General features: G+C 40.4%; 1 protein-coding gene and 1 non-coding gene across 5 annotated transcripts in view; one reads left to right on the top strand and one right to left on the bottom strand.

The window, feature by feature from the left end:
- Positions 1–27,846, bottom strand: part of TRPM6 (transient receptor potential cation channel subfamily M member 6) — a 174,667-nt gene that overhangs the window by 98,266 nt on the left and 48,555 nt on the right. Inside the window, exon 1 of one of the 4 annotated variants that reach the window (XM_043487138.1) lies at positions 17,318–17,357. The exons of 2 other annotated variants lie outside the window; for them this stretch is intronic. In XM_043487138.1, coding sequence (XP_043343073.1) covers positions 17,318–17,350 — 33 coding nt within the window. In that variant the 5' untranslated portion in view covers positions 17,351–17,357. Of the gene's footprint in view, positions 1–17,317; positions 17,358–27,846 lie in introns of those variants that run through there. One more of the 4 variants, XM_043487139.1, reaches the window with a different exon arrangement.
- On the top strand, positions 12,284–12,363 carry LOC122453464. Its single transcript, XR_006273082.1, has one exon. It is a non-coding gene; the product is annotated as a small nucleolar RNA U2-19 (small nucleolar RNA).

The raw sequence follows: 27,846 nt of genomic DNA, 5'->3' as shown, positions 1-27,846 counted from the left end.
ATAAACTCATGAGTATATGAGTAAAACATTTATGAATCCTCCACAGAGTCTAATGGGGAATCAGAAGTCAACAGTGACCTACTTAGTAGAGTATATCATAAAACGTTCAAGTTAAAATGTCATACATCCCTCCACAGCCCAAATTGGTGAAAGCTCTCTTTATGTTAGTCCAAAAACACAATTTCAAATGGCAATGAGAAGACATCCTTTCCTCCGCTCTCACACATGCTCAGCCTTATCTTCAGGGAACTAAACTTGCAAACAAGATGTTTATAACTTCAGATCATGTGAAATCATTTTGATAAGTAGGAAGAAGGAAATAGGAGGCTTCCTTTATGAGTGTTCTTTACAACTATCCCTGGATAGTGAAATACAGAGTTTAACTGAATGCGGGGCCTAGTTGCTGTAGAACCACTCTAAGAAGGTTTTCAAGTTAGATATGTTCAATTTCCAATTTCCACTCAGCAAAGCATTCACAAATTTGTTATTCAGGTACACAGATGGTCTTTATTTATGCTACAAATATCTTCTTAAATTATCCAAAACTTTACAAGTACTACACCTAAGTGAACATAGTCTAGAAGTTTCTTGGAGTGAAGCTTTACTATTAGCAGAACTATACTCAAATAATCGACTTTTAGAAAACCCACCATCCTCTGAGACAATAAAGCCTTTACTAGGAATTACAGGCTAAAGGTAATGGCATTTATGTTATCCATAGTAAGGCATATATACAATGAAGATTACATGTTTCACTTTCAAGTGTAACAGGGCAGAAAGAACACTGCTGCTTCCAATTCCATAAAGATACGTACCATATATTTAACATATTTAAATACCACACATACCACATATTTAATTCAAAATCTTTGCTGAAAGAGTAAGAGAGGGCTTATCATAGAGTGAAGTAAGTCAGAGAAAGACAAATATTATATGATATCACTTATATGGGGAATCTAAAAAAATGATACAAATGAATTTATTTACAAAACATAAATAGACTAACAGACACAGACAACAAACTTATGGCTATCAAAGTGGGTAATGGGGGGGGAGGGGAGATGGAGAGAGATAAATTAGGAGTTTGGAATTAATATATACACACTATTATATACAAAATAAGTAAATAACAAGGATCTACTGTATAGCACAGGAAACTATATTCAATATCTTATAATAATTTATAATGAAAAAGAATCTGAAAAAGAACACATACATATATATGCAGGTATAACTGAATCATTTTGCTGTATACTTGAAACTAACACATTGTAAATTAACTATATTTCAATTTTTTTTAAGTGGAAAATAAAAGAATGAGGGAGGATTAGAAAAAGAAGGGTGAGAGAAAAGATATAAAATGTTCAGGTGTGGGTAATTTCAATGCCATTCCACATTCAGAAGTACAGCATGACCACGAGAAGCAGCTCTCAAAGTTTGGGGAGTTAGAACTCCATATTCATTAAATTTGCCAAGGACCTTCACAGAACTTTTACTTGTGGAATATAGCTACCAATATTTACATATTAGAAATTAAAACTGGGACTCTTTAAAGTATCTCCCCATTAATTCATTTAAAAAATCAATAATTATAATCAACCTAGTACATGTTAAAATAAATAATATAGTTTTCATGAAAAGTATTTTTTTAAAGGTTTATGAGAAAAGCATTGCATTTTTGTCTGGCTTTAAACAGCAGGATTCTTATATCTGCTTCTGCATTCAATCTGTTACAAGGTGGTTTTGGTTGATGTACATAAAAAGAATTGACCCGACAGGGACATGGAGTTAGAAAAAGGAAATAGTATTTTATTAAACATTTTAGATATCATGGATTTGTCCTGTAATGTCTGGAAAACTCCACTGTATGCTTATGATAGAATGAGTGAAAAAGGAAAATGTACCAGTATAAAAATAATTTTGACTTTGAGGAACTCTGAAAGGGTCTCAAAGATCCCGAGTAGTCCCCAGGGGTACCACATTTGAAAGATCACTGCCTAAAAGTGACCACACATAGGCACTAGGGTTCAGTATGAATGAGACAGGATCTGCCATTTCCTGGCTGGGCTCAGGTCCCACACGCACATCTTAGTCTGCCCATCTCATCTCAGTGAGTGCACTGCAGTATTTCAACATCACCTACTTAATCTGGTGTTCAACTAAAGAAAATTCCAACATAGAGAAAAAAGCAGTTAGAGATCAAATCTTCACATACTTCTCTTTCTGAGCAATGTAGGAGGTTTTTGAAGGATACATTTGACTGCATTTATTTTCACTTTTACATCTGACTTTAGTACCTACCACATGGATCCTCCCAAAGACGTCACTGGTAAGTACCAGGCATAAGCCCTCCAGAACTCACAGGCAGTATATGTTCTGTCAGCCTACCTACTCCTCCATTGATACTTATAAGAATAATAGTTTTATCCATTCATTCATTCAAAATACTTTGATGGGCATATTATATAACTCTAATAAAAATAATAAATAAAATTGGGTCCCAGAGACTAACACCAAAAGAGAAGAACCTATGTTTACTGATAGACATTAATACCAAGTATGGCACAAGGGCAGGCTGTGGGACTCCTTGGAAGCAGAAATCCCTTCTGTCTGCCAGTATTTGGGGGAGGCTTGAAGGAGGTCACAAAACTTAAGAAAGTCCTTGAAAGATGACAAAGATATTTTTTCCCTGCACATCATGTAGGATCTTAAGTTCCTCAACCAGGGATCAAACTTACATGCCTTGAACTGGAAGCTTGGAGTCTTAACCATGGAACTTCCAGGGAAGCCCCCAAAAGATGACAAAGGTTTTGAAAGGTGACTGATGAAGTTCAATGGTGGTTAGAAATGTAGAGACTTAGGCCTGGAGAAGAATTCAGAAGACACCAATGTTAAGGTACAACAAAAGCCACAAAGTCACTGAGGAGGAGAAAACAGAGAAGATAAAAGAGCCAGGAACCTTTGGGAACATCTGACCATGTTGGAGAAGACTCTTGAGAGTCCCTTGGACTGCAAGGAGATCCAACCAATCCATCCTAAAGGAGATCAGCCCTGGGTGTTCATTGGAAGGACTGATGCTGCAGCTGAAACTCCAGTACTCTGGCCACCTCATGCGAAGAGTTGACTTATTGGAAAAGACCCTGATGCTGGGAGGGACTGGGGGCAGGAGGAGAAGGGGATGACAGAGGATGAGATGGCTGGATGGCATCACCAACTCAATGGGCATGAGTTTGGGTAAACTCTGGGAGTTGGTGATGGACAGGGAGGCCTGGCGTGCTGCGATTCATGGGGTTGCAAAGAGTCAGACATGACTGAGCGACTGAAGTGAACTGAACTGAAGCATAGGGTATAGAATAAATTTCAGGGAATAAAAATCAGAGTTATTAATCAGGATGACATGATACCTGAAGTTGAGAAGGGAGAAAATTTTTCTCTCTAAATTTTGTATTATTACAAAAGTAGCTACTTTCAAAGAGATACTGAGAAGTGTTTAATAATGAAAAGAAAGTAAGAAGGACAATTTTTATTGTCCATGACAAACACACAGATTGAGAGAGAATCAGAAAGTAGATTGTAAAACAGAGAAGGCAGCTAGTGTACGATATCCTTGGAAGAAAGAAAGAAAACAGCCACTAGATCAACAATATAAAGCAAAGTCAATGCTTATGTAGACTTTTATATACGTCAAGGGCTGTGCTAAATGCATTAAATGCTATTCACAACTGTGAGACAGATACAATTACCGCCTCGACAGAATGGTGCAGGTTCTATGGAATACACGCACTAGCACTGTTTTGCGGAGAAGGCAATGGCACCCCACTCCAGTACTCTTGCCTGGAAAATTCCATGGACGGAGGAGCCTGGTGGGCTGCAGTCCATGGGGTCACTCAGAGTCGGACACGACTGAGCGACTTAGCAGCAGCAGCACTCTTCTGCACTGTGTTTAACAGACAAAGTTGAGAGGTTGACTTTATGTTAAAAAAGCTGGAAACATGTATGTAGATAAAAGAGTGAAGACGGAAGAGAGAATAAAAATGACTTTAGAGACTCTGGGGGTGAGGAGCAGGAAACAAAATAATATGAATAGCCAAGGAGGAAGACTCAGCCTTGAGGAAAATGCTTCTTCTTGTGACACAGGCAAGCAGTAGAGTGGCAAACTTTCCCTTCTTGGTAATTCTGCTCCAGCCCCTCTTATCTATGCTTTTCAGAATATGCCCTATGCTCTCCACATCTCCATTTAGCTGTGATGGCTGCAAATCTCAGCATTCTCCTTTGCTCATCTTAACCAGACAGAAAGGCAGGTGATACACACGTGGAATCACAGTGCCCCTTTTCATTACTAGCTCTTTACAATACATCAGCATAGCACAGTATCTTTTCTGTGAACCACAAGGCATAGGAAATGCTCTCTCAGTAGAGGATCCAACAAATTTCAAATTGATGCAGGTGGGACTTCCCTGGCAGTCCAGTGGTTAAGACTCCACTCTTGCAGTGCAGGGAGCATGGATTTGATTCCTGGTCAGGGAACTAAAATCCCACATGCCATGAGGCACAGCCAAAAAAAACAAAAGAAGAAAGAAAGAAAGATGGGGAACACCAAGAGTATCTCACTGTTCACCCTATGGAGAAACTATCATATGACTTTCCAGGAATGTCCCTAATACACTAACCAAAAAAAAAAAAAGAGTGCCCACAGGACTAGACTGTGTGACATGTAATTGGAGATTTCAGGCAAGTGGACAAGTCAGAGCAAGGTATAATGAAAGGAAAAGAAGTAGAGAGCAAGGGCAAGGTAAATGTGTTTCCTTTTCTAGTCTGTAAGAAATCTCTATCAGAAAACTGGATAAATCCTATTCTTCCTGGGTAATTCACCCCAAGGATTGTTAAAATAATTTCCAACTGCCCAGCTATCCAGCTATACATTTTCCTCAGCATTTCTTTAGCTACACTTAGAAATAGGTACTCTGCTTATATTTAAAAAAAATAATTACAATCACTTTCGGTAAACATTTTACAACTGTGTGCATAACTGCTACTTAGAACAGATTTGCTGTAATGTTACAGTAGCAGGTGACAGCTAGCTCAGGTGGTAAAGAATCCACCTGCAATGCAGGAGACCTGAGTTCAACCCCCTGGGTTGGGAAGATGCCCTGGAGAAGGAAAAGGCAACCCACTCCAGTGTTCTAGCCTGGGAAATCCCAAGGACAGAGGAGCTTGGTGCACTACAGTACATGGGGTCGCCAAGATTCAGACATGACTTAGCAACTAAACCACAACCACCACCATAATGTCATAATTGTTAAAATTATAACATTAGTTATAGTTCTTGGATTTCTCTTAGTTCTTGGACTCTAAACCTTTACTCTTTCATGGAACATGTTAGCCAAGCCCCAGTAACTTTTTTTTTAATAAGTAATTTTGAAAATGGTGTAAATGTCACCAGTACAACAGATAAGAAAGGAGAAAATCTTTTCTGCTCATATGAGCAGTTGGAAAACATTTTCTGTTCATATGACTCCAGAAGGAATAAACTATCCATTGTTCCCCTAATTATATTTAATCAAGGATCACCTTTGAGGATATCACACACTTGTTTCCACAGGATGCAATTTTGGTATATTCTTTTCCAAGAGACTTCCACCCTTTATCAACTAAGAATATTACCTCCCCTAAATCTTACATCTTAATGTAAGATTTTTACATTTATCTTTAGGATTTTTTACTTAGTTTTTAAAATCTTTGAAATGTTTAATTTAAAAGATAGAAATTGTTAAGATTTTTATCTGAATTTAAGCTGAAAGATGTAGGGTAGGGTACAAATCAGGTTGGTTGTTTGTTTCTTTTTCTAAGAAAAAAAATCACATCCAGAACAAACAATTCCCCTAAAATTCAAGGAGGAAAAAGATGTTTTTATGGAATGAGGTTGGTCCAGGAAGTTGAGAATCAGAAGTGTCAGTGGGGTACCAAGAATTCTGTAAGCAACAAAGGTTGGCAGATATGAAATACCATTTGCTAGGAAAAAAGTTCCCAACTCCTCTTTCTGGTTGTTATATTTGATTTTCAAAGTTCCCATATTGTTGTTTAGAGACTGACTGTACTTTCAATGCAATTCAGGAAGTAAAGGGGAACACAGTTATTGCACAATGCCTTTTTCTAAGTCATTGAAAGCCAAACTATACAACAGGTTTTCATTTCCACTGGGTATTGACTATTAAGACATTTCTTCTATATCTAATTTCTTCTGCTATTTTAAGATGAGAAGAAGTATATTCTATTCATAAGGAAGAGACCTTGAAATGACCTAAGAAGACAATTCTAAAAACGTGATTAAACAAAAGAAAAGCAACTTTCTCCTTTAAAGAAGGTGTCACTCAAACGCTCACATGTTTTGTGATTGTGTTAAACAGAAGACTGTCCTACCTCAGTCACTGAGGAAGACTCTCTTCAGAAGACTGTCCTACCTCAGTCACTGAGGAAGACTCTCTTCAGAAGACTGTCCTACCTCAGTCACTGAGGAAGACTTCTCTTCCCTGACCAAACTTGAGTCAGGCTACTTCTGACTTGAATCCTCTTTCTAACTAGGCCCCAAATTTGGGCTCTGTCATTAGCTCACTTAGTCAATTTTTTAGAATCCAGCTGAGTTAATTTAGCAAAACTCCTCCACGCTTGGTATCTGATCACTCCACTCTGGCCCAGCTTCCACAAGACTCCTGTTGAGTGGTCTAGTAAGAATCCCCCAGCCTTGATGTTTCCTCTTAACCCTTCCCATTCACTGATGGTATCCTGCTCCTTGCCAATAAATCTCCACTTCCCTTGTATTTGGAGTTAAGCCCTATCTCTCTTGCCTCCCGAAAACTCCCATTGCAATCATTTTTTCTTGACTGGTCTTCCTTGTTCTCTTTAACAAATGTCATGAAAATTTTTTCTTTAACAAAACCCACCCACCATACATACATACATACATACATACATACATACATACACACACACACACACACACACACACACATCACTGTCTGCGGGTTAGAAAACAACACTGACAACATATTGGGATTCCAGTAATTCTTAGAAACTCTCTCCTGGGCTAAAACTTACAGAGCTTGTCCCTTCAGTTAAACTGAAATGAAGGACTCTGACATCAAGGAGACCCCACAGAGAAGGACTTCAGATGTCTCCTTCTGGGTAAACGGCTCCTATTCCTTCATCTACCACCCTGCTTTTCACACTCAGTATTTGCTGAACCCAAACACCAGCCAGCAAGATGCACTTTCCAGCTGAAACATCTCCACTAAAAGAGCTGCTTCTCAAACTGTGGTTTCTCTTGGAAATAGTGGCTATTCTTAAAAGTAGTGGCTATTAACAGCTCAAGAGACCAAAACATGAGCCTGAGAGGTTTGCCTCTTTATCTCATCCAAGAACAAAGATCCAATTTGTAAAGTCTTCTGCCAAGTCACTGACTCCCTCCTAGTTTGTCTTTCTTAACACTGTCCCAGGGAATTCCATGGCAGTCCAGTGGTCAAGACTCCGCACTGTCACTGCTATGCCCTGCGTTCAATCCCTGGTCACTGAACTAAGATCCCACAAGCTGTGTGGTATAGCAAAAAAAGAAAAGACTGCCCTAAAGACTCTAGCTAATACTATAAAGAGTTTAAATCTTAAGACTTTGGACTCCCTTTGTTTTAATCCAGCAAGATCTACTCACTTGACCTGATCACAGAACAATACTGACTACTTGGAATCTGAGTTTCTCTAGGCCAGATAAGGACAAGAATTGGGGGGTTTGGTTTTTATTTGTTTGTTTTAAATCACTTTAAACAGACACTAACAGAGGTGACAAAGGTCAGTCAGGATTAACTGATCCAGGCCAAGGATCTGTAAAGTACCCTCTGTACTGAAATCCTTCTGGGAGGAAAATTCTCTTTCCTAAGATAACAAGATTCAGTTTATAGAAAAAAAACAAAAAACAAAAAACTCTTAGTTCTTTAAAATATCAACAGAGAAAAAAATTAAAAAATAAAAAGAAATAAAATATCAACAGAAGATATCTATTTTCTCCAGGAAGAAGAAAGGTGTTCTCATATTCAAAGGCCAACCTGCTCCACTATAAGCTAATAACCTGTGCTATTCTATGTTGTTGTTGTTTGGTCTCTAAGTCATGTCCGACTCCTTTGAGGCTCCAGCTCGCCAGGCTCCTCTGGGAACTCCTCCCGAGTTTCCCAGGCGAGAATACTAGAGAGGGTTGCCCTTTCCTTCTCCAGAGGATCATCCCAACCCAGGGATGGAACCTGGGTCTCCTGCATTGGCAGATGAATTCTTTACCACTGAGCCACCTTGGAAGCCCATCCTGTTCTATACGCTTACGTGCTAAGTCGCTTCAGTCATGTCCCACCCACTCTTGCGACCCTATGGACTGTAGTCCACCAGACCCCTCTGTCCATGGGATCTCCCAGGCAAGAACATGAGAGTGGGTTGCCATTTCCTCCTCCAGGGAATCTTCCCAACCCAGGGATTGAACCCGAGTCTCTATGATCTCCTGCATTGCTATGCAGGTTCTTTACAACTAATGCCACCTGGAAAGCCCTAAGATAATATAAATAGCAGGTATCTTAGTTGGGTTACTGTAACAGAACACCATAGGCTGGATGGCTCACACTACAAATATTTATTTCTCAACATTCCATAGCCTGGAAGTCCAAGATCGGGGTGCCCTCATGGTTGGGTTCTGGTGGGAACTCTCTTCTTGTTCATAATAGCCACCTGCTTACTATAATTCCACATGGCAGAGAAAGCATTCAAATCTTTTGTGTCTCTTGTAAGAGCACTAATCCCACTCATGAGCGCTTTACTCTGAAGACTTAATTATTTCCCAAAGGTTCCACCTCCAAATACCATCACATTGTAGATTGGAGCTTCAATAAATGAACTTGCGGGGGACACAAACATTTAGTCCACAGCAGCAAGGTAACAATTTATTCAGCCCTCTCTATGTACCCACTTGCACAAGGCAAAACACTTTGTTTATATTAACTTTGCCCCAGAACATGTGGGAAGTAGTTTCAGTTATTATCTCCATTTTACAAATGAGGACACTGAGTCAGAGAGGTTGAGTAATTTTCCCAAGAACACAATAGTTCATAAAAATGACAACAGGATTCAAATATGGGCAGTCAGATTCAAGTCCACACCTTTAATGACTTCATTTCACCATCATTTACCCTCAGAACTTGCACGTGTACCAACCCCTGAAGCTGAACAATGATTTGGGGTTTCCAAATCACTTCCCGAAGATCTGATCCTCACACAAATCCCGTAAGGTCCTTAGCAGATATAAGAGTGACATAAAGCACATGAAGTGCCCAGAAAATTCTCTGCTTCATACCCCAACCTCTGTGGGTATCCTCAGACCCAGAGAGAGATATCAAGAGGGTCATAAACCCCTAGAAATTGTGTAACAACTTTTGCATGGATATGAATACATGCATTTCTCAAGAGAAAATCTCAAGAGCTCTATTGAAAATAAGTGCTGCACAAGGGTCTGAATATGCTGTTCTCCAGAGAAGATATACAACTGACCAGGGAACACAGGAAGATTTTCCACATCATTAGTCATTTAAATGCAAATCTAAATCACAGTGAGATACCTCTTCACACCTACTAGGATGGCTATAATAAAAAATGCAGACAATACAAAGTATTGGCAAGGATGGGGAGAAATTGGAACTCTCATAGATCACTGGTGGGCATGAAATGCAGTACAGGCGCTATGGAAAAGTCTGGAGGTCCCTCAAATGGCTAAACACAGAATTACCATATGATCCCGCTAGTCCATTTCTAAGTATCTACCCAAGAGAAATGAAAGCAAATGTCCACACAAAACCCTGTACGCAAATGTTCATAGCAGTATAGACAAGAAAAAAAAAAGCAAAAACAACAAAAATATCCATCAAGGGATGAGTGGACAAATAAAACATGATATATCCACACAATGAAACATTATTCAGTAATACAAAGAAGTACCGTTACATGCTACAACATGGATGAACCATGAAAATGTTATGCGAAGGGAAAGGAATCAGTCACAAAGGCATATACATTGTATGAGTCTATTTATATAAAATGCCCAGAATAGGCAAATCCATAGAGAAAGAAAGTACACCAGTGGTTGCCTGCGGCTGATGGAGTTGGAGGGACAGCTAAGGAGGATGAGGGATGGTGGGTATGTTCTAAAATTGACTGTGGTGATGGATGCACAACTCTGTGAAGATAAAAAAAACTCATTAAATTATATAATTTAAATGTGTGAGTTATATGATATGTGAATATATCTCAATAAATCCACTAAAAAAATTTTAAGGAGGAAGTGGCACAGGCAGAAAGAGAGAAAAGCCCCCAAATAAACCCATAAATAATTTGGGTTTAACCATAGTGGAAAACAAAATACAGATATGTTTCTATCCATAGGAAGAAAGCAAGCCATGAATATGCTTTGTTCAGCCCATAAAGTGTTTTCAAAAATCTTTGAAGCAACTAGAAAAATGTAAAAACCCAGAGGTTTCATGTTCAACAAAAAATCTATACATCCGCATTTTCCTTAACAAGGAGCAAAGTTTAAACAAACAAGCAAGCAAAAAACAGAATCTGGTAATACTAGGTTGCATCCTAATTTGGCAATGGTCTGTTAAGGCCAAGGGTGGGCAGTCATTTTTAGACAGAGTTTAAATTGCCCAGTAAGCCTGTGTGCCCAGCAGGTCAGGTTTCCACTGTGAGTTTTTGAGTCACTTATCTATAGCTTTCATCAGATTGTCAAAGGAATCTCTAACTCCAAGCACATTCACAGCCTTTAGAAAGAAGCAGCCAGCAAACAGTGGCCATTTGCTTTACAGATAAGAAAACTGACCTAACTTGCCTGAGGCCAGGAGAATGTGCAGTCAGCAGTGAAACTACTTTTCCTGACTCTTGGTTACTTTCATTACTCTTCTGGCCTCCCTGATATTTCTAGAACATCTACAATTACCATATCCTATTCTTTTTTTCAGCAACAAGTGAGAGAAATCAGTGAGAAAGGAAAGAACTTGCTAGACATTCCAAAATGGCATATGATTTTCAGGCTCTATGATCTTCTAATCACACACAAATTTTGCCTGGACCTAAATTCCTTTGGTTTGTGTGGGCAACCTGAGCTGTCCTCCTATCCCATAGCCCAAGGAAGATAAAAAAAGAATGTTAAACTCTCAGGACAAGGAAATAATCCCAAGAGTATGTTTTCTCCAAGGTTACCAGCACTCCTGCTATAGAAAGCACAAGTTCCTGACAGATAAAAATGGTTCCACCCCTGGGACAGGTGGTTTGCTGATGTCAAAAATGACTATTTGGGCTTCCCTAGTGGCTCAGTCGGAGAAGGCAATGGCAACCCACTCCAGTACTCTTGCCTGGAAAATCCCGTGGATGGAGGAGCCTTGTAGGCTGCAGTCCACGGGGTCACTAGGAGTTGGACACGACTGGGCAACTTCACTTTCACTTTTCACTTTCATGCATTGGAGAAGGAAATGGCAACCCACTCCAGTGTTCTTGCCTGGAGAATTCCAGGGACGGGGGAGCCTGGTGGGCTGCCGTCTATGGGGTCGCAGAGAGTCAGACACGACTGAAGGGACTTAGCAGCAGCAGCAACAGTGGCTCGGTAGCCTGGAGGGCTACAGTCCATGGGGCCACAAAGAGCTGGACACGACTGAGCAACTGATACTTTCACTTTCACTTTTAGTGGCTCAGTGGTAAAGAATCTGCCTGCTAATGCAGGAGACACAGGTTCCATCACTGGTCCAGGAAGTTCCCACGTGTCGTGAAGCAGCTAAGCCTGTGCACCACAACTATGGAGCCTGTGCTCTAGAGCCTGGGAACCAGGACTACACAGCCCATATGCCACAACCGCTGAGGCCCACACACCCCAGAGCCCATGTTCTGCAGCAAGAGAGTAGTTCCAGCTGTCTGCAACTAGAGAAAAGCCTGGGCAGCAACAGAGACCCAGAATAGGCAAAAACAAATAAATACATAAAATTACTTTTTAAAAATAAAGCACATAATTGAAAAAACAAAAAACTATTTACAAGAAGCTCCAAGTCCACAATAGGTAAAGTGAGGAGAGAATGTCACTTGTTTATAGTCATTTACCCCACTGAGCTTTGAGTTTGCCTGGGAAGAAAATTCTATATGATGCCCACACATAGTTTAGGGTGAGGTGGGAGAATAAAGAACAACCCATTCTCTGAGATCTGCTCTACCTGAAGAGGATTAATGATGAAAATAGCCAAATCTGAGCACCAGAAGACCTCTGAGTCCACCTGACATATGATCTCAGTAGTTCTGAAAAGCAAGAGAATAATTTAAAATAAGGTGTGTGTGTGTGTAAAGGTGACAGTGAATAACTGAGGATTCACTGATGGATAAGTGAGAGTGGGCTGGGGGTGTGCATGTATGAAAGGCTGATCAGTTCTGAGCAATGATGACAAGGTTTTACTACAGACCCTCATAACTACACTTGATCTGAGCTCAGGGAAATAGAAAAAAAAAAAAAGAAGAAGAAGAAGAACCCAGTTCACCAGGCTGATCTCTCCAATCAAAACACACAGCACATCTGAAACCCCTGGATACCTGACTCTTATCTGATGTGGGTGGGCGTCAAGATCCAGAGCCAGCAAATGGCAGAGGATCATTCCACATCAGGCCAGGGCTGGAAAATAAATGCCAGCTGGGAAACTGCAGGAGAACTAGGGCCAGGGAAGGCACCTGTCTGTGCCATGCAAGCAGTAAAAGTCATCTTCTCCAGTCAAAACAGACCAGAAGGCTCTCACAGAGAGGCACGTGCTTACAAAACCAGGAAAAGAATGAAATTTTTAAGGCAAACAAAATGACCACTTCTCACTTCTCTCAATTGTGTAATTCTGAGATAGTCTCAAAGTTTATCTGTGCCATAAACAACTTAGGGACCTTTTCCCCAGAGATATGGAAATGCCAAAACTCGTGGAAAAAAAAATGAAAAATAGCACTGGGCTACCACCAACAAAGGGACATGCTAAAGGTTATGGTGCCAAGAAGAGTTTCCAGGGAAGTCCATTGTTACCCCAACCCCTAAAAAAGCCATGATTCCATGCAAAAGCTGAACCTAGCTAAAAACAGGTTCGATCATGAATTCAACGTATAGGACAGGGCTTCCCTGGTGGCTCAGTGGTAAAGAACTGGCCTGTCAATGCAGGAGGCACAGTTTCAATCCCTGGTCTGGGAAAATGCCACATGTCATGGAGCAACGGAGCCTGAGCACAACTATGGAGCCTGTGCTCTAGAACTCGGGAGCCACAGCCACTGAAGTCCACATGCACTAGAGCCTGTGCTCCGCAACAAAAGAAGCCAGTGCAATGAAAACCCACGCACCACAACCAGAGTAGTCCCCGATCTCTGCAATGAGAGAAAAGCAATGGAGACCCAGCGCTGTGAAAAATAAAATGAAAATTACAAAGTAGAGGACAAACCCCACTACAGAGCTTGTGTGAACTTTTTTTTCTGATTTTTTAAAAAATGGTGGTAAAATACACATAATGTAGAATTTACCATCTTAGCCATTTTATAGTCTGCAGTTTAGTATTATTAACTCTATTTAAACTTGTGCAACCAAACTCTAGGATGTTTTCATCCTGCAAAAATTAAACTTTATTCCCATTACACAACTTCTCATTTCCCAGTCTTCCAGGCTCTAGCAACCATCATTCTACTTTTTCTTTCTGTGCACTGGACTACTTTAGACATCTCATTTAAACAGAATCATTCAATATTTGTCTTTTCGTGACTGAGCATTGCATCTAGCATAATGTCCTCAAGGTTCATCCATGATGTAGCATGGTACAAGAATTCCTTCTTTTTTAAGGCTGAATAATATTCCATTGTATGTGTATATCGTGTTTATCTATTCAGAATATCCATTTCTGAATCTCAGAGGTATGGTTCTGTTGCGCTGGTGGCACAGAAGGTATGGAGTCCAATTTGTAATGGTTGTTTTCTATGGAGAAAGACAGACAGACGTGATTGAATGATGTGTGTACCCAAGGAGAGGAAAAACAAGCTCATTAAAGCTGCAGCTGCACTCAATTCCAACATCTAGAACCATCTCACCATCCCTACCTACCTCAAAAATGAAGGTTTTCTTAACTGTATATTCCCAGGTTCTGGAACAGGATTTAGCACTCAGTAATTACTTATTGGCTGAGTGAAACTAGAAGAGTAATTGTGCAGAAAATTTTATATGCTTGATTTTGAATGATCCAATTCATCTGAATATATTAGCCAGGAAAGCATCAGTTTGTACTGACATGGAAAAATAGTCCAAGAACTACTTTTAAAGGAATCAGGTTGCATATCAATAATCAGTATAATTTCCTTTATGTAAAAACAAATGCACAAATCAAAACAATATATTGTATATAGTAATATATAACAATAATGTACTGAAATAACATGCTTCAAATCCAATGGTTTGGTTACTTCTGGGTTTAAGAGAGATGAGGAGCAAAGACAGAAAGGAAACTTTCTGTTTGAATTTCTATTTGTAGGGTTTGAATTATTTACCAAAAGAACATATTTTTATATTATTAGTGAAACTTTGGTAAGAAAAAAAAATGTGGAAGGATAATAAGTCACAAGAATACACTGATTCAGGGACTTCCCTGGTGGTCCCTGGTTAAGATTCACCTTCCAAGTTCAGGGAAGTGTGTGTTCAATCCCTGGTAAAGGAACTAAGTTCCCGCATGCCTTGCTACCAAAAAATAAAAGACACAATATTGTAACCAATTCAATAAAGACCTTAAAAATGATCCACATCAAAAAAAAATATTTAAAAAAAAAAGGAATACATTGATTCAGTTTACATGTAACCTTTCTCAGAGACCTACTGGAGAATGTGCTCCATCAAAATAATGGGAAATAAGAAAGACAACGACATGGGATACAAGAAATAGGATCCAACATCAGAGAGACTCAAAGGGAATCTCCAAAAGGATGGTAAAGAGAGAAGTTAACAGCTGTGCACCCAACACCAAGGACCACCATTGTGGACAGGCAAAGCGGGCCACAAAGCAGTATTCCACGAGATAAAACTGATTGAAATAGCCACTGCAGTGAAAGATCTTGGGAGAGGATTTAGACAACTGGCAAAGAATGTGTAGTTAAATTAGTGGAAACTCTACAGAAAATTCTGCAAACACACACAGAAAAACAATTCTAGGGGGAAACAATAGTAAGAAAAGGAAAGTAACCATGTAGTACATAATCCAGTTCTTAATAGTGGATAGGAAGGCATAGTAATGTTGATTGAACTAAATACTGACTTAAATATATATACATACATATATATGTATGTATACATATATATATATGAGTTAACTATATTCTGAAGATAGATGGAAGAGAAAAGATGTTAGTGATAGGTGCAGGAACTTAGAAGAAAGCTAAATACTCATATTCCATTCTGGAAAGACAGTGCATAAAGACTAAACCTGAAAAATCAAGGAGTAATACAAGCATTATTTAGACATGAATAAGTACCAACTAGCTAAAAGAGATGACCATGACTGCTCTTTCTGAAAAGAAGAAAATGACACACAAGTTCTGCTGTTTTTAGTAATGAACCTTATGGAATTATTTGTTTCTGAACTGTGTGTATATACAACTTCAATCAAACCAAGGAGTAAAAAAGAGAAAAATCACAACTGCGAGACCCACATCAGAAAACCATACCTAACAGGGGGAGGGGGTCGCAGGGGGGTGGGGTGGAATACCTAAGAAACAGATTCTTACAGCCAACCCAGGTGTCAGTCAAGCCAGAATATCCAACGCTTCATCAGTCATGGAAGAATCCAAAGCAAATGAAAAACAAAACACCAAAATTTTTATACAGGGAAAAAAGAAATTCAAGAATCAGTCCCCACTTTGGTAGTTAAAAATGAACCACCTTCTCCCTAAGGAACAAATGCTCAAAATCCTGTGCAAGATATCCATACTCTCAGTGTTTTAAACCACTACCCTGGGCTCCAATCCTAACTATTCTCCTCCCTCAACTTCATTTTCCTCACCTATAAACCAGTGTGGAGGGAGTGGGTGGGTGGTGATGTTTAGATCTTACAAGATTATTGTCTGGGTGAAATAATAACAATCAAACTTCTGTAATCCAATCAATGTTATTCGAAATGTGATTTCATATATAGCATCTCATTTAATGTTCAAATTACAATCCTCATCCCATTTTCCAGATGGGGAAGCCAAAGTACAGAGGTTCAGTAACTTGTTCAATATCGTAGCTACTGGTGAAGCGAGGATGCGCTACCAAAAACCAAACTATGCCGAAATGCAAGAATAAAACGTGCACAATAAAACCATACTACTTCACACGTGTGCCAGCCCAGACAAAACAGGCAGGTGATAGCCAGTTCGAGGTCTGGCCGCCTTACAAGAGACCAAGGCACGACCAGGGTCTCCACTCCTGTCCCCAATTCCCCAAGCTCCTTCAAGGCTCCCCAGCAGCCGGGGGCGCCCTCCCTCTCCCCACCCCCAACCAAAAAAAAAAAAAAACCAAAAAACTTCCCGTCGCACTTCGGATGGGAGTCGGGAGGAGCCAGCGCGCAGCTCCCGCTGCAAGCTCCGGCGGCGGGAGGTAGAGGATGGAGCGGAGCCCCGGGAGGGGACCCCGGGCGGGTGTTTGGGCGGCGGTGTTTACCTTGACCTGCACTCTCATCGCTCCGGGACTCGGGGACCCGTAAGGGTGCAGGCAGGGGCCTGGGAGCCCTCCCGCCGCCTCCCGGAGCCGCGACGCCCGGCTTCTCCAGGTCTGCGCCGCCCCGACGTGCCTCTCCGCTCCGAACCGAGCCTTCTCTCCTCCCGGGGACCGGCTCACGCCACGTCCGGTCTCCTCCGCCGCCCGCCCGGAGAGGAACCAGAGAACTGCCTCCTCTCCCGGGACGGGTTCCCCACAGCCCTAAGCGGACCCCCAGCCCCGTTAGGCTTCCGCTCTGATACCACCTCCGCGCTGGCCCCATTCCAGCTCCCGGAACCCGGGCTGTGGGGCGTGCACTTAAGTGTCCTACGGTAGCGAACCCTCAAATATGATAATCGGCTCCGGGTGGAGACCAGAGGACTTGAGAGCAGATATTTCGTAAGTCCCATCTATTCTAGATTCTACTTAAATAAGCATGGCCGGCCCCACCTACAAAGCACCCAGGGCCCTGGGCTCAAATCTGGAAAAGTCGCCGAAGACAGCCCCGCCGACCGGCACCCGGCTTACCTGTAAGCGCTCCGCCGCGGAAGGAGCGTTCATCCTGGACTCGCCGGCCCCGCTACCAAAGCCTTATCTGAGCTTCTGACTTGTGGAGTCAGATCTGAGCTCCACCTCCACACGCTGCCTTTTACAGTCCTATAGATTTGTCACAATACCTTTTGGCCTCAGTTACCTCCAATGTAGAAAGGTGATTCCGACCTTACCTGGATCAAGGAGTATAGGGAGGGTCAGATGAGATTTTCATCATCATCACAGATATATCTAATTGTATATTTAATTGTGTTGGTCTTGTTCAGTCAGGTGCTGGGAGGACGCGGGGGCGGGGGGTAACCTAACAAGCAGTCTTTTACTATCTGGGAGTTGTTGGGTGTTAGGTGACCCCTCTGGGCCTGGGTTTGTTTGTTTATCTGCACAGTGGGAACGATGGTGAATAAACCCCTTTCCTCAGAGGCTATTCTGAAATCCAGAAGATACAATCAGAAGTTTTGTGATTTCTGTATTTTCGGTGGGTTCCCCTGGTTAGGCAAGCTTTTTAAGGCTGCTGTCAGTTACTGTGGGTGAATCCCAGTATGCTGGCAGGGATGAGGCTCACTTATTACAAGTGTAGTTAACAATGGTAGCTATTCATCCTTAACTGACTTCAAATTAGTCCATTCTGAATTTCTGCCCAGTGAGCTCACATTTGCAGACACTTTTTTTTTCCACTCATTTTTTTCTTCTTTTTTTCCTTCTTGTTGAACCCCACCAGGCAGCATGCATACACGCTTGCTAAGTCGCTTCAGTCATGTGACCCTATGGACTGTAGCCGGCCAGGCTCCTCTGTCCATGGGATTCTCCAGGCAGGAATACTGGAGTGGGTTGCCATGTTTATATGCGATCTTAATTCCCCCACCCAGGGATGAACCTGCACTCCCTGCCATGGAAGAGCAAAGTCTTAACTGCCAGACTGCTGATGGAAGTCCCTTCTCTCATTTCTCAATGTGGTTTTAATTTTTCTTTGTTAGAAAACTTGAACATCTTATTTGCATATTAACATTTTGTTGTTGTTTTTCTATTAGTACATTTACTCTCTTTCTCCTTGACCCAGTTCCCTCAAAATTTTAATGTGAGCAGTTAACGGATTCAGGAGCCCCTCTAAGGCATGTAAGCACCTCTTGGTTGGTATTTCTCCACACATCTCCTCTGTTAGGTCTGCCTCAGCACTAGAGACTGGGAGCTCTCAAATATCTGCAGACCCACAAGAAAACTAAACATTTGGAACTCAAGATTCTTAAGAGTTTTGGCGCACTGTAATTAACATCTAGTTTAAGCTCTTTGGTAAATTTACATATCAGGATAGTCACATATTCTTTTCAGATCAAGCCTCAAGGCAGAGTCTAAAATATCAGGACAATTTTAGGGCTTAAAACATCTGATGTGCTAGTACAAGGTGCCTTTGGTCTCCAAGCTGTAACAGAAACAACTGAGGCATTTGTTAAAAGTGCAGATTCCCAGGCCCCACCCAGGCCACCTAAACCATCTATATAGTAATTTCTGGGGTGGGGCCCAGGAATCTGTATCTTTCACAAGCAGCTCACTCAACTTAAAACTTGTCTAAAAAAAAATCTCCTGGCCACAAGTATACCTTTGCCTAGTGGACAGCAATGAAATTTAAACTTTAGGATGTTCATTAGTAGTTTAGGGTGGTTTAATTCAAGCCAACAAATATTTCCTGAACACAGACTGCTTGTCAGACATCCTGCTGGGTGCTAGGAAAACAAAGATGAATAAGACATTGTCCAGTCCTCAAGGAGCTTGGGTTTGTAGGGAGGAGGAACAATTAAAAGTGAAACAGTACCTGGGTCACCACTGGTAACACTCATCAACATACACAGCTTTATTTTCTCATTTGTTGTCCTTTCCTAATCCTTTTCTTCCTCTTCCCTTTCTTTTCTCCTTTGTTTTCTTCTTTATCAGATCTCTGTTTTTACCCTGAACATTGTAAATGTTTTATCCCTGATCTCACATGGCTTTAAGGCATTAACTTTTAAAGTCAACCTAGAGATTTCAAAATGAAGGGAAACAGCTGATTTTTCAACAGAGAAAAATGAGTATGACAACACTTTTTTTATATGTAAAAATGTTTTTGTTTGGTTTTGGCCATGTTGCGCAGCTTGTGAGGTCTTAGTTCTCTGACCAGGGATTGAACTGGTGCTCCTCGCAATGAAAGCACAGAATTCTAACCACTGGACCACCAGGGAATTCCCTATATGTGAAAATCTTAATGAGTCCCAGTTATTGGGGACTACTAAGAAGTAGGTTCTAAAATATGCATTCTTCTCCTAAAGAAAATTTTACAAGCTTGGATTTGGTTCATTTTCCTTTATTTGGATAAATAACTCTTTGCACCAAGAAGAAAGAGCACCATGAGAAGCTCTTACCCACTGAATCATAGTGTATCTCCTGCTCATGGTTTTCACTTTGGGGAGCCACCACTACTCTCCTTTCAGAAGCATAAAAGAAACAAAATAAATGAAGTAGCATTCTGAAGCAGGGGATGGAAATGATGATGGATCTAGAGGGCATTTCACAGTGGGAGAAGTTTAAAGGTATGGGCTATTAATTTAAAGAAAGGTTGGGGCTTCCCAGGTAGTGCCAGTGGTAAAGAGCCCAGCTGCCAGTGCCGGAGACTTTAGAATGTGCTTAGTAGTTCATTCATGTCCGACTCTTGCAACCCCATAGACTGTACCCTGCCAGGCTCCTCTGTCCATGGGATTCTCCAGGCAAGGATACCGGAGTGGGTTGCCATTTTCTTCTCCAGGGGATCTTCCTGACCCAGGAATCAAACCCAGGTCTCCTGCATTGCAGGCAGACTCTTTTACTGACTGAGCTACGAGGGAAGACTTTAGAGACACAGGTTCAATCCCTGAGTCAGGAAGATCCCCGGGAGGAGGGCATGGCAACCCACTCCAGTATTCTTGCCAGGAGAATCCCATGGGCAGAGGACTTGGCGGGCTACAGTCCATAGGGTCACAAAAAGTCAGACACGACCGAAGCACAGTATAGCACATGCTTCCAGTGAGGAAGGATAAAATCCAGACCTCCAATTCATTCTTATGTGACTGTTTCTGTTTTCAAACCTTCCCATTCAAACCAAAGGTGCTAAGTTTGAATTCCATCCATTTATTCTCCTAAACAGCTACAAATCAAATTTCCTTTTGAAAGGTAGCAATATATTTTCTTATGCCTACTGAATAAATGTTTTTCTTATTCAGTGCTTCTGTGGGAGTATGCTCCCAATTTGTTTTTCTGCTATGAAAATGAATCACTTATCCTGTCACATAAACAAAGATTAAACTATTCATGGTTGGGCACTGCTTATAATAGCCAGGACATGAAAGCAACCTAGATGTCCATCAGCAGATGAATGGATAAGAAAGCTGTGGTACATATACACAAAGGAATATTACTCAGCCACTAAAAAGAATACATTTGAATCAGTTCTAATGAGGTGGATGAAACTGGAGCCTATTATACAAAGTGAAGTAAGCCAGAAAGAAAAACACCAATACAGTATACTAACGCATATATATGGAATTTAGAAAGATGGTAATGATAACCCTGTATGCGAGACAGCAAAAGAGACACAGATGTATTGAACAGTCTTTTGGACTCTGTGGGAGAGGACGAGGGGGGGGATGATTTGGGAGAATGGCATTGAAACATGTATATTATCATACGTGAAACGAATCGCCAGTCCATGTTCGATGCATGAGACAGGGTGCTCAGGGCTGGTGCACTGGGATGACCCTGAGGGATGGGGTGGGGAGGGAGGTGGGAGGGGCGTTCCGGATGGGGAACCCATGTACACAGATGGAGGAGTCAAGTCAATGTATGGCAAAACCGATACAATATTGTAAAATAAAATAAATGATTAATTTAAAAAAATATTCATGATTGGCCAGGGGAGAAACAGGAACCCTCAGATACTTTTGGTAAGAGTTTAAAATGATACCCTTTTTGAAGGCATGTTAGAGATCTGGGGGCTTCCCTGGTGGCTCAGCTGGTAAAGAATTCGCCTCAAATGTGGGAGACCTGATTTGATCCCTCAGTTGAGAAGATCCCCTGGAGAAGGGAAAGGCTATCCACTCCAGTATTCTGGCCTGGAGAATTCCATGGACTGTATAGTCCATGGGGTCGCAAAGAGCCAGACACGACTGAGCGACTATCACTTCACTAGAGAGATGTGGATTCAAGGCATAACCTTTTCCAACACAATTCAGTCTTAGAATTTCGTATTTCAGAAACGCACTAAGATATGTGTATAAGGATATACACAGTAGCACCCTTTGTAATGAAGAGAGATTGCCAATAATCCAAAGAGCCATTAGTGGGTGCTTAAATAAACTGTGATGTGTCCATACCATAAAACACCATGCAGCTTTTAAAAGAATGAGTTAGATCTACATGAACAGATATGGAAAGAGAAAATAGCAACTAGTAAAGGTAAGTATGTTTCTGTTGTTTTTTTTTTAATGTACATGTGTAAGTTGGAATATTCACAGGAAAGTCCTATAAGAATATAAGCCAAACTGTTAACAAGAAAAGACATGCTTCTTCTAAAATACTATTTGCTGCTTATCTGAAATTCAAATTTAACTGGGTGTCTTATCACACAAGATTGTTATACAAGCCTACTCTGGTGGCTTCTTATAGCTATGGGTGCTGTTTAAAAGTGTGTACTGCAAACATTGACACCAAGCCCAAACTCCTTTGGAACTGTCTTCAAATGCAACATTGAATGATTCTCAAAGGGAAGAAAAGAGGAAGATGAAGACTGACTGTAACAAAGTGCCAGGCACCCTGAGAAGCAGCATCATTTGCAGCTTCTTAAAGACAAACACAACTGATTCTATAGCTGATTTACTAACCATATATTCCTCTCAGCCCAGCAGCATACTTTTTTGCAAGGTAATTTTGCAATAGCCCTCCCATGCAGCGGCCTAATCTCTTCTCCACCCCATGAGTCTGAGCTAGACTTGTGGCCAATAAAATGTGGCCACAGTGGTTTAAGTTCCTGACCTAGGCCTCCAGTGGCCCTGCAGCTTCAGGCTTCACCCTATCATAATACTGCCCTGAGACCACCATCCTGGAAGAAAAATCACGTGGAGAAACCAGCCAACCGTCAGCATCGTGAGAAATAATGAACTGATGGTATCTTAAGCCACTAAACCTGGGGGTTGTGTGTTGTGCCACAGTAGATAACTCAGTTTCTTTCCACATCGTTTTCCTAATTTTGTTCTGCACAAAATCTCTGGTGAGGCTTCACTGAGGGTCAGAAATCTTCATCATGAATGTCACCAGTCTCACAGCTAGTTAGGTGTGAAGCCAACAAAAATTTGAAAACAGAGGTATGTGACTGTAAAGGTCCATTGTTTTCTCTACACACACCTTGAATGTAACAAGCATTCATTAAAAATTTAGTTGGATGACTGTTTGAATCAGAACTTGGTTTTTATTACTTATATATATCAGAATTAAGAATATATTTATTCAACAAGAAATGTCTGCTAGTAAGAAATTTTTTATGGGGCTTCCCTGATAGCTCAGTGTATAAAGAATCTGACTACAGTGTAGGAGACATGGGAAACATGAGTTCGATCCCAGGGTCAGGAAGTACGCCTGGAGGAGGAAATGGCAACCCATTTCAATATTCTTGCCTGGGAAATCCCATGAACAGAGGAGCCTGGTGGACTCCAGTCCATGGGGTCACAAGAGTCTGATACGACCTAGCAACTAAACCACCACCAGGAGATGTTTAAACCTTAGCCCTCTTCTCTTGATTAAATTGCTTGAAAGGAAACAGCATTCAACCTATTATGTTCTCCCTAAAAGGTGAACCACTAGTAGTTTAAGGAATTGTGTTTTTCCATTTCAGGTGAGAAACTAAGAGACTGAAAAAATAAATAACCAGAAGGAACCAACTAATTAAACCCTCCATACCTAACTCGATTATCTAGTATTGCCTTTTTTTTCTTCTTAACTCTTCATTTTATCTTTTATTTATTTATTTTTTGGCCACAAGGTATGGCATGGGGAAATTCCCCCAACTAGGTATCAAACTCATGCTCCTTGCAACAGAAGCACAGAGTCTTCTCCAGGGAAGTCCAGTTTTTTTATTTTTAAAAGAGTATGGTAAAAAAAAAAAAAAAAAAAAGAGTATGGTAAAGCCTCACAGAAAGCTGCAAAACTCTTTTGTAGAGTTCCTTCAACTAAAATGAAAGTCTTTTAAGTATTTTAAATTATATATTTCCTCCTGAAATATTCTTTAGATTTTCAGTGTATGCCATAAATAAAGAAGGGAAGAAATTACTCCTAATTAGTAATAAGTTGGCACTCACTGTGGGCTAGACTGTTAGATATATGCCTTATTTTTATTTAATACATTATTAGCCACCATTTTATACAATAGCTGAGATTCTGAAAACTTCAAACTTGTCCAGAGTCATAGATTGAATAAGTGGCAGAGCTGCAGTTCCAGTTTAACTGGAACTACAAGGCCCATGGTGTTTCCATCCTATCAGAGTTCCTATCCACAATAATCTTAACTTCAAGGTTTTATTTTGTGATTACAATCTGCACACTTCCAGTACTGATTAAATATTTCTATTACACCTTTCTCTAAACAAACTGCATGTGATTTACTTGATGATAAAGATGCTCACACAGACAAACAAAAAAAATTTTTTAACAGAAAAAGATGCCCAAGCATTTCTGTAATATCCTTGAGGGTCTAATAATTCAAATTTCTTTAAGATGGGTCATTATGTTTAGATATTAAATTCAGAATTGCTACAGTCCAACCACACAATTTAGTCATCTTAGGCTCTGGTAAAATAGAAACTATTTTACTAACCTAAGAACAAAATGCTGTCATAAAAGCTTTCCTAATCCTTTGACCCAGAAATATCACATCTCTTGCCCCTCAAAGCCCTAATATGATGCACATTCACATAATTAGATATTTATATCAAAATTAAATAACATAATACATTAGAAAGTTATGAAGTCTATTATTTGACAAGTAATTAAGTGAACTATTAGATGGGCAATTATGTAACTTTAAAAAATGCTAACAATGAAAAGTATGCAAAACCAAAAAGGGAGCTAGAACATCCGTGTGTACTGTATGAGTACAACTGTGTCAAAAACTGACTTCGCAACTAAACCACCACGTCAGAAACCACGTAGAAAAAATTAGAAAGAAATGACTTTTCATTTTTCCAAGTATCCTGTTACCTCAGCTGGTAAAGAATCCACCTGCAAAGCAGGAGACCTGGGTTCAGTCCCTGGGTTGGGAAAATCCCCTGGAGGAGGGCATGGCAACCCACTCCAGTATTCTTGCCTGAAGAATTCCCATGGACAGAGGAGCCTGGCGGACTACAGTCCATGGGGCCTCAAAGGGTGGGACACGACTGAGCGACTAAGCACACAGCACAAGTATTCTGTAATGAGGCCTCATTTTCCAAAAAAAAATTTATTAATTTAAAATGAACATCTTAAATATCTTGCAGTGATTTACAGGATTAGTGTACAAGAAATTCCTATATTTTTGTGGTGGCAGTTTAGTCGCTAAGTTATGTCCAACTCTTGTGACCCCATGGACTGGAGCCCGCCCGGCTCCTTTGTCCATGGGAATCCCAGGCAAGAATACTGGAGTGGGCTGCCCTTTTATTCTCCAGGGGAATCTTCTCAACTCAGAGATCAAACCCGCGTGTCCTGCATTGGAGGCAGTCTTATGCGTTGCAGGAAGATTCTTTACCACTGAGCCACCAAGGAAGCCCTATTATACTTTTACTGATTGTTTATTCTTCCTGACTGAATAAAACATGCATTTCACTCACTTCCCAGGCCCCTTGAGCCCACAAGTTATGTACCAAGGCTATATTTTTTTAATGTTTAAAGATTTGTGTATTATATTGACTCAACTGGTACTTCCTTTTTTTTCAAGCTTAGTACTTCCTGTCCCTAAAACATGTTGAACTAACTCAGGATTATTTCTCCACAGAGTTCAGAATTCATCATATTTATTATTTTAGTAATCATAAAATCCATGTAGAGATGGGTAAAGGAAAAAATAGCTTTAATTTCATACGTGAAGAGTCAGATCTCAAAGTAGAGAATTATCAACCAATGTGATAAAAATTGACCAGCCTATTTGTGGCACCTCCCAAACGTGGCATCCCATAGTTCTACCTGCTCTAGTCAACTGCCACTTGAACATCCTTCTGCCATCAGTGGCCAGTCTTAATTGCCCAATGGAAAGAGGAATTGTGGAACACTAATAATCCCCCCAGACTTTCTATTTCTCTAGTCATCCTCCATTCTGTTTATTCTCCCTACCCATCTTACCTTATTAAAGCCTATGATAGAACTGCCTCCTGATCATGATGTATATAAGAAGATGGTACCCACTAGCCATTCAGACGTAACATCTCTTTGACTGTGGTGCTCTTGTCAAGTTTCTACCATCCTTCCTGTTGCTAGTTGAATCATGCCCCTCTCCAACAAAGATACACTGGTGTACTACTACCCAGTATTTCAGAATGTGACCTAATCTGGAGTTAGGATCTTTATAGAGGTTATCAGGATAAATGAGGTCATTAGGATGGACTCTAAGATAATATGGCTAGTGTCCTTATAAAATGGGGAAATTTGGACACAAGAGGCATGCATAGAGGGGAGATGATGTCAAGATATAGAAAAAAGACAATCTTTTTAAGCTACAGAGAGAGGCCTGGAACAGATCTTTCCCTCACAGTCTTCAGGAGGAATTGACCCTGCTAACACCTTGATTCTGGATGTTTAACTTCCAGATCTGCAAGACAATAAAATTTCCATTGTTTGAGTCATCCATTTATGGCAGTGCTAGCAAACAAATATACTTCCCTACCATTTAGATTCATGGAAGTTCTCCTAAATCACTTTTTTTAACAAGGGGCATCATAACTTCCTGTTGGCCTAAAATAATCTAATATTACACTTCTTGAATAGGCATAAATGTTAGTAGCACCTCTTTTATTCACAAAACTGCCCACATTTATGTAGTCATCCTACCACTTGTGCCACCCACGGTCCTTCCTATACCCTACTTCTCTTCAGCCAGGAGGTTCTTCACAATCACTCTAGTGTCTCTGACTATTACAGACCTCCTTGGTACAATGACAAAAGGGATATTCATTTAAAAGCCTTCATCAATTTTTGTTTTGTTTTGACTAGATTGTACATCCTGTAAAGATAGGAACTGCTTCTTTCTCATGTTTGCATCACCTAGCATTTACATGGTCCATCATGCAAGAAATGTTTATACAACCAAATTAAACTGAGGTAGGAACTTTATTATCCTTACTAAAGTGTCATATTTGCTCCAGATTACCCTCTCTTAACATTATCAAGAAACAGATTCAAATTGCTAAGTATCTCTATTTTATTAGACTGAGAAATTCTCAGTTTTTTAAAAAAACATGAAGAATAAGCAAGTTAAAACATTTTAGCTTTTTATGGCATTAGTATGCTTAGGTCAGCATGATTGTATCTATAGGGCGAAGCCAAACATATTGAACATGTATATCATGTTCCCATAAAATAATCTATAAAATAATAGCATAATGGAAATCAAAATTGTAACAGCAGATGATTACTGCAAGTAATGCAATCATCATTAAGATAAGGAGAGATTAGAAGACAAATACTTTCATGTGGACTTGTAGACTATATTTAAAGGGCATGGCGTAAGTATTTATAGATTTCAAGTCCTATCTGAGACAGCATAGAGAGGATTCAGGAAGCCCAAACGCTGCTCTTGGATGCTCTGTGCAGAAATGGAAAAGGATCTATGAACATGATCATAGGAACATCATTAGTATCAGGAAAAAAAAGTATTTCAGGAAGATATTACTAAGAGATATCTAGACACTTTACTCGCTCTTCTTTCTCCTCTCTTGAGGATGAGCACGTACTGATAGCAGATTTAGTTCAACATGCCTTAAGGGAAGTGGAAGATTTTCAGTATAACTTCTTCCAGAATGGAAGTAATGGATGTAAACCCAGGACTTAAAGCACTTATGGCTCAGTAGTAATCAGACTCCTTTCTTGACTCTGGCAGGATGCTGCCCAATGGTGTCAATGGTGGCTTCATATTTCATTGCAGGAACCAAGGAAGAGGTAGCATCTGTCCCTTTTCAGAGTAAACTTCTCCTCTGTAAAGTTCTGAATTATGTATGTGTCTGTGCCTACTCAGAAGGTACATGTTACCGTACCTGGAAACCACCTCACCTCCACCACGTGGAGTGTATTCTACCTCCACATGGTAGTAGAATGCTCCATATTTTACCTCCTCTCCTGCTAAGCATATTGGGAACTGCTTCAAAAAACCTGCATGCACCTCTTTCATTCCAGAGTACTCTCATTTTTCTGGCTATAAAAGCAATGCATCCCAGTTGTAGAGAATTTGGAGAATTCAAGAAAGATACAAGAAAGACAGAGAAAGTGGGGAT

Source organism: Cervus canadensis, chromosome 14 (genome assembly GCF_019320065.1).
Source record: "Cervus canadensis isolate Bull #8, Minnesota chromosome 14, ASM1932006v1, whole genome shotgun sequence".
Classification (NCBI taxonomy): Eukaryota; Metazoa; Chordata; class Mammalia; order Artiodactyla; family Cervidae; genus Cervus; species Cervus canadensis.
Note: the sequence above shows the minus strand (reverse complement) of the source record. Positions and strands in the feature narration are given on the sequence as shown.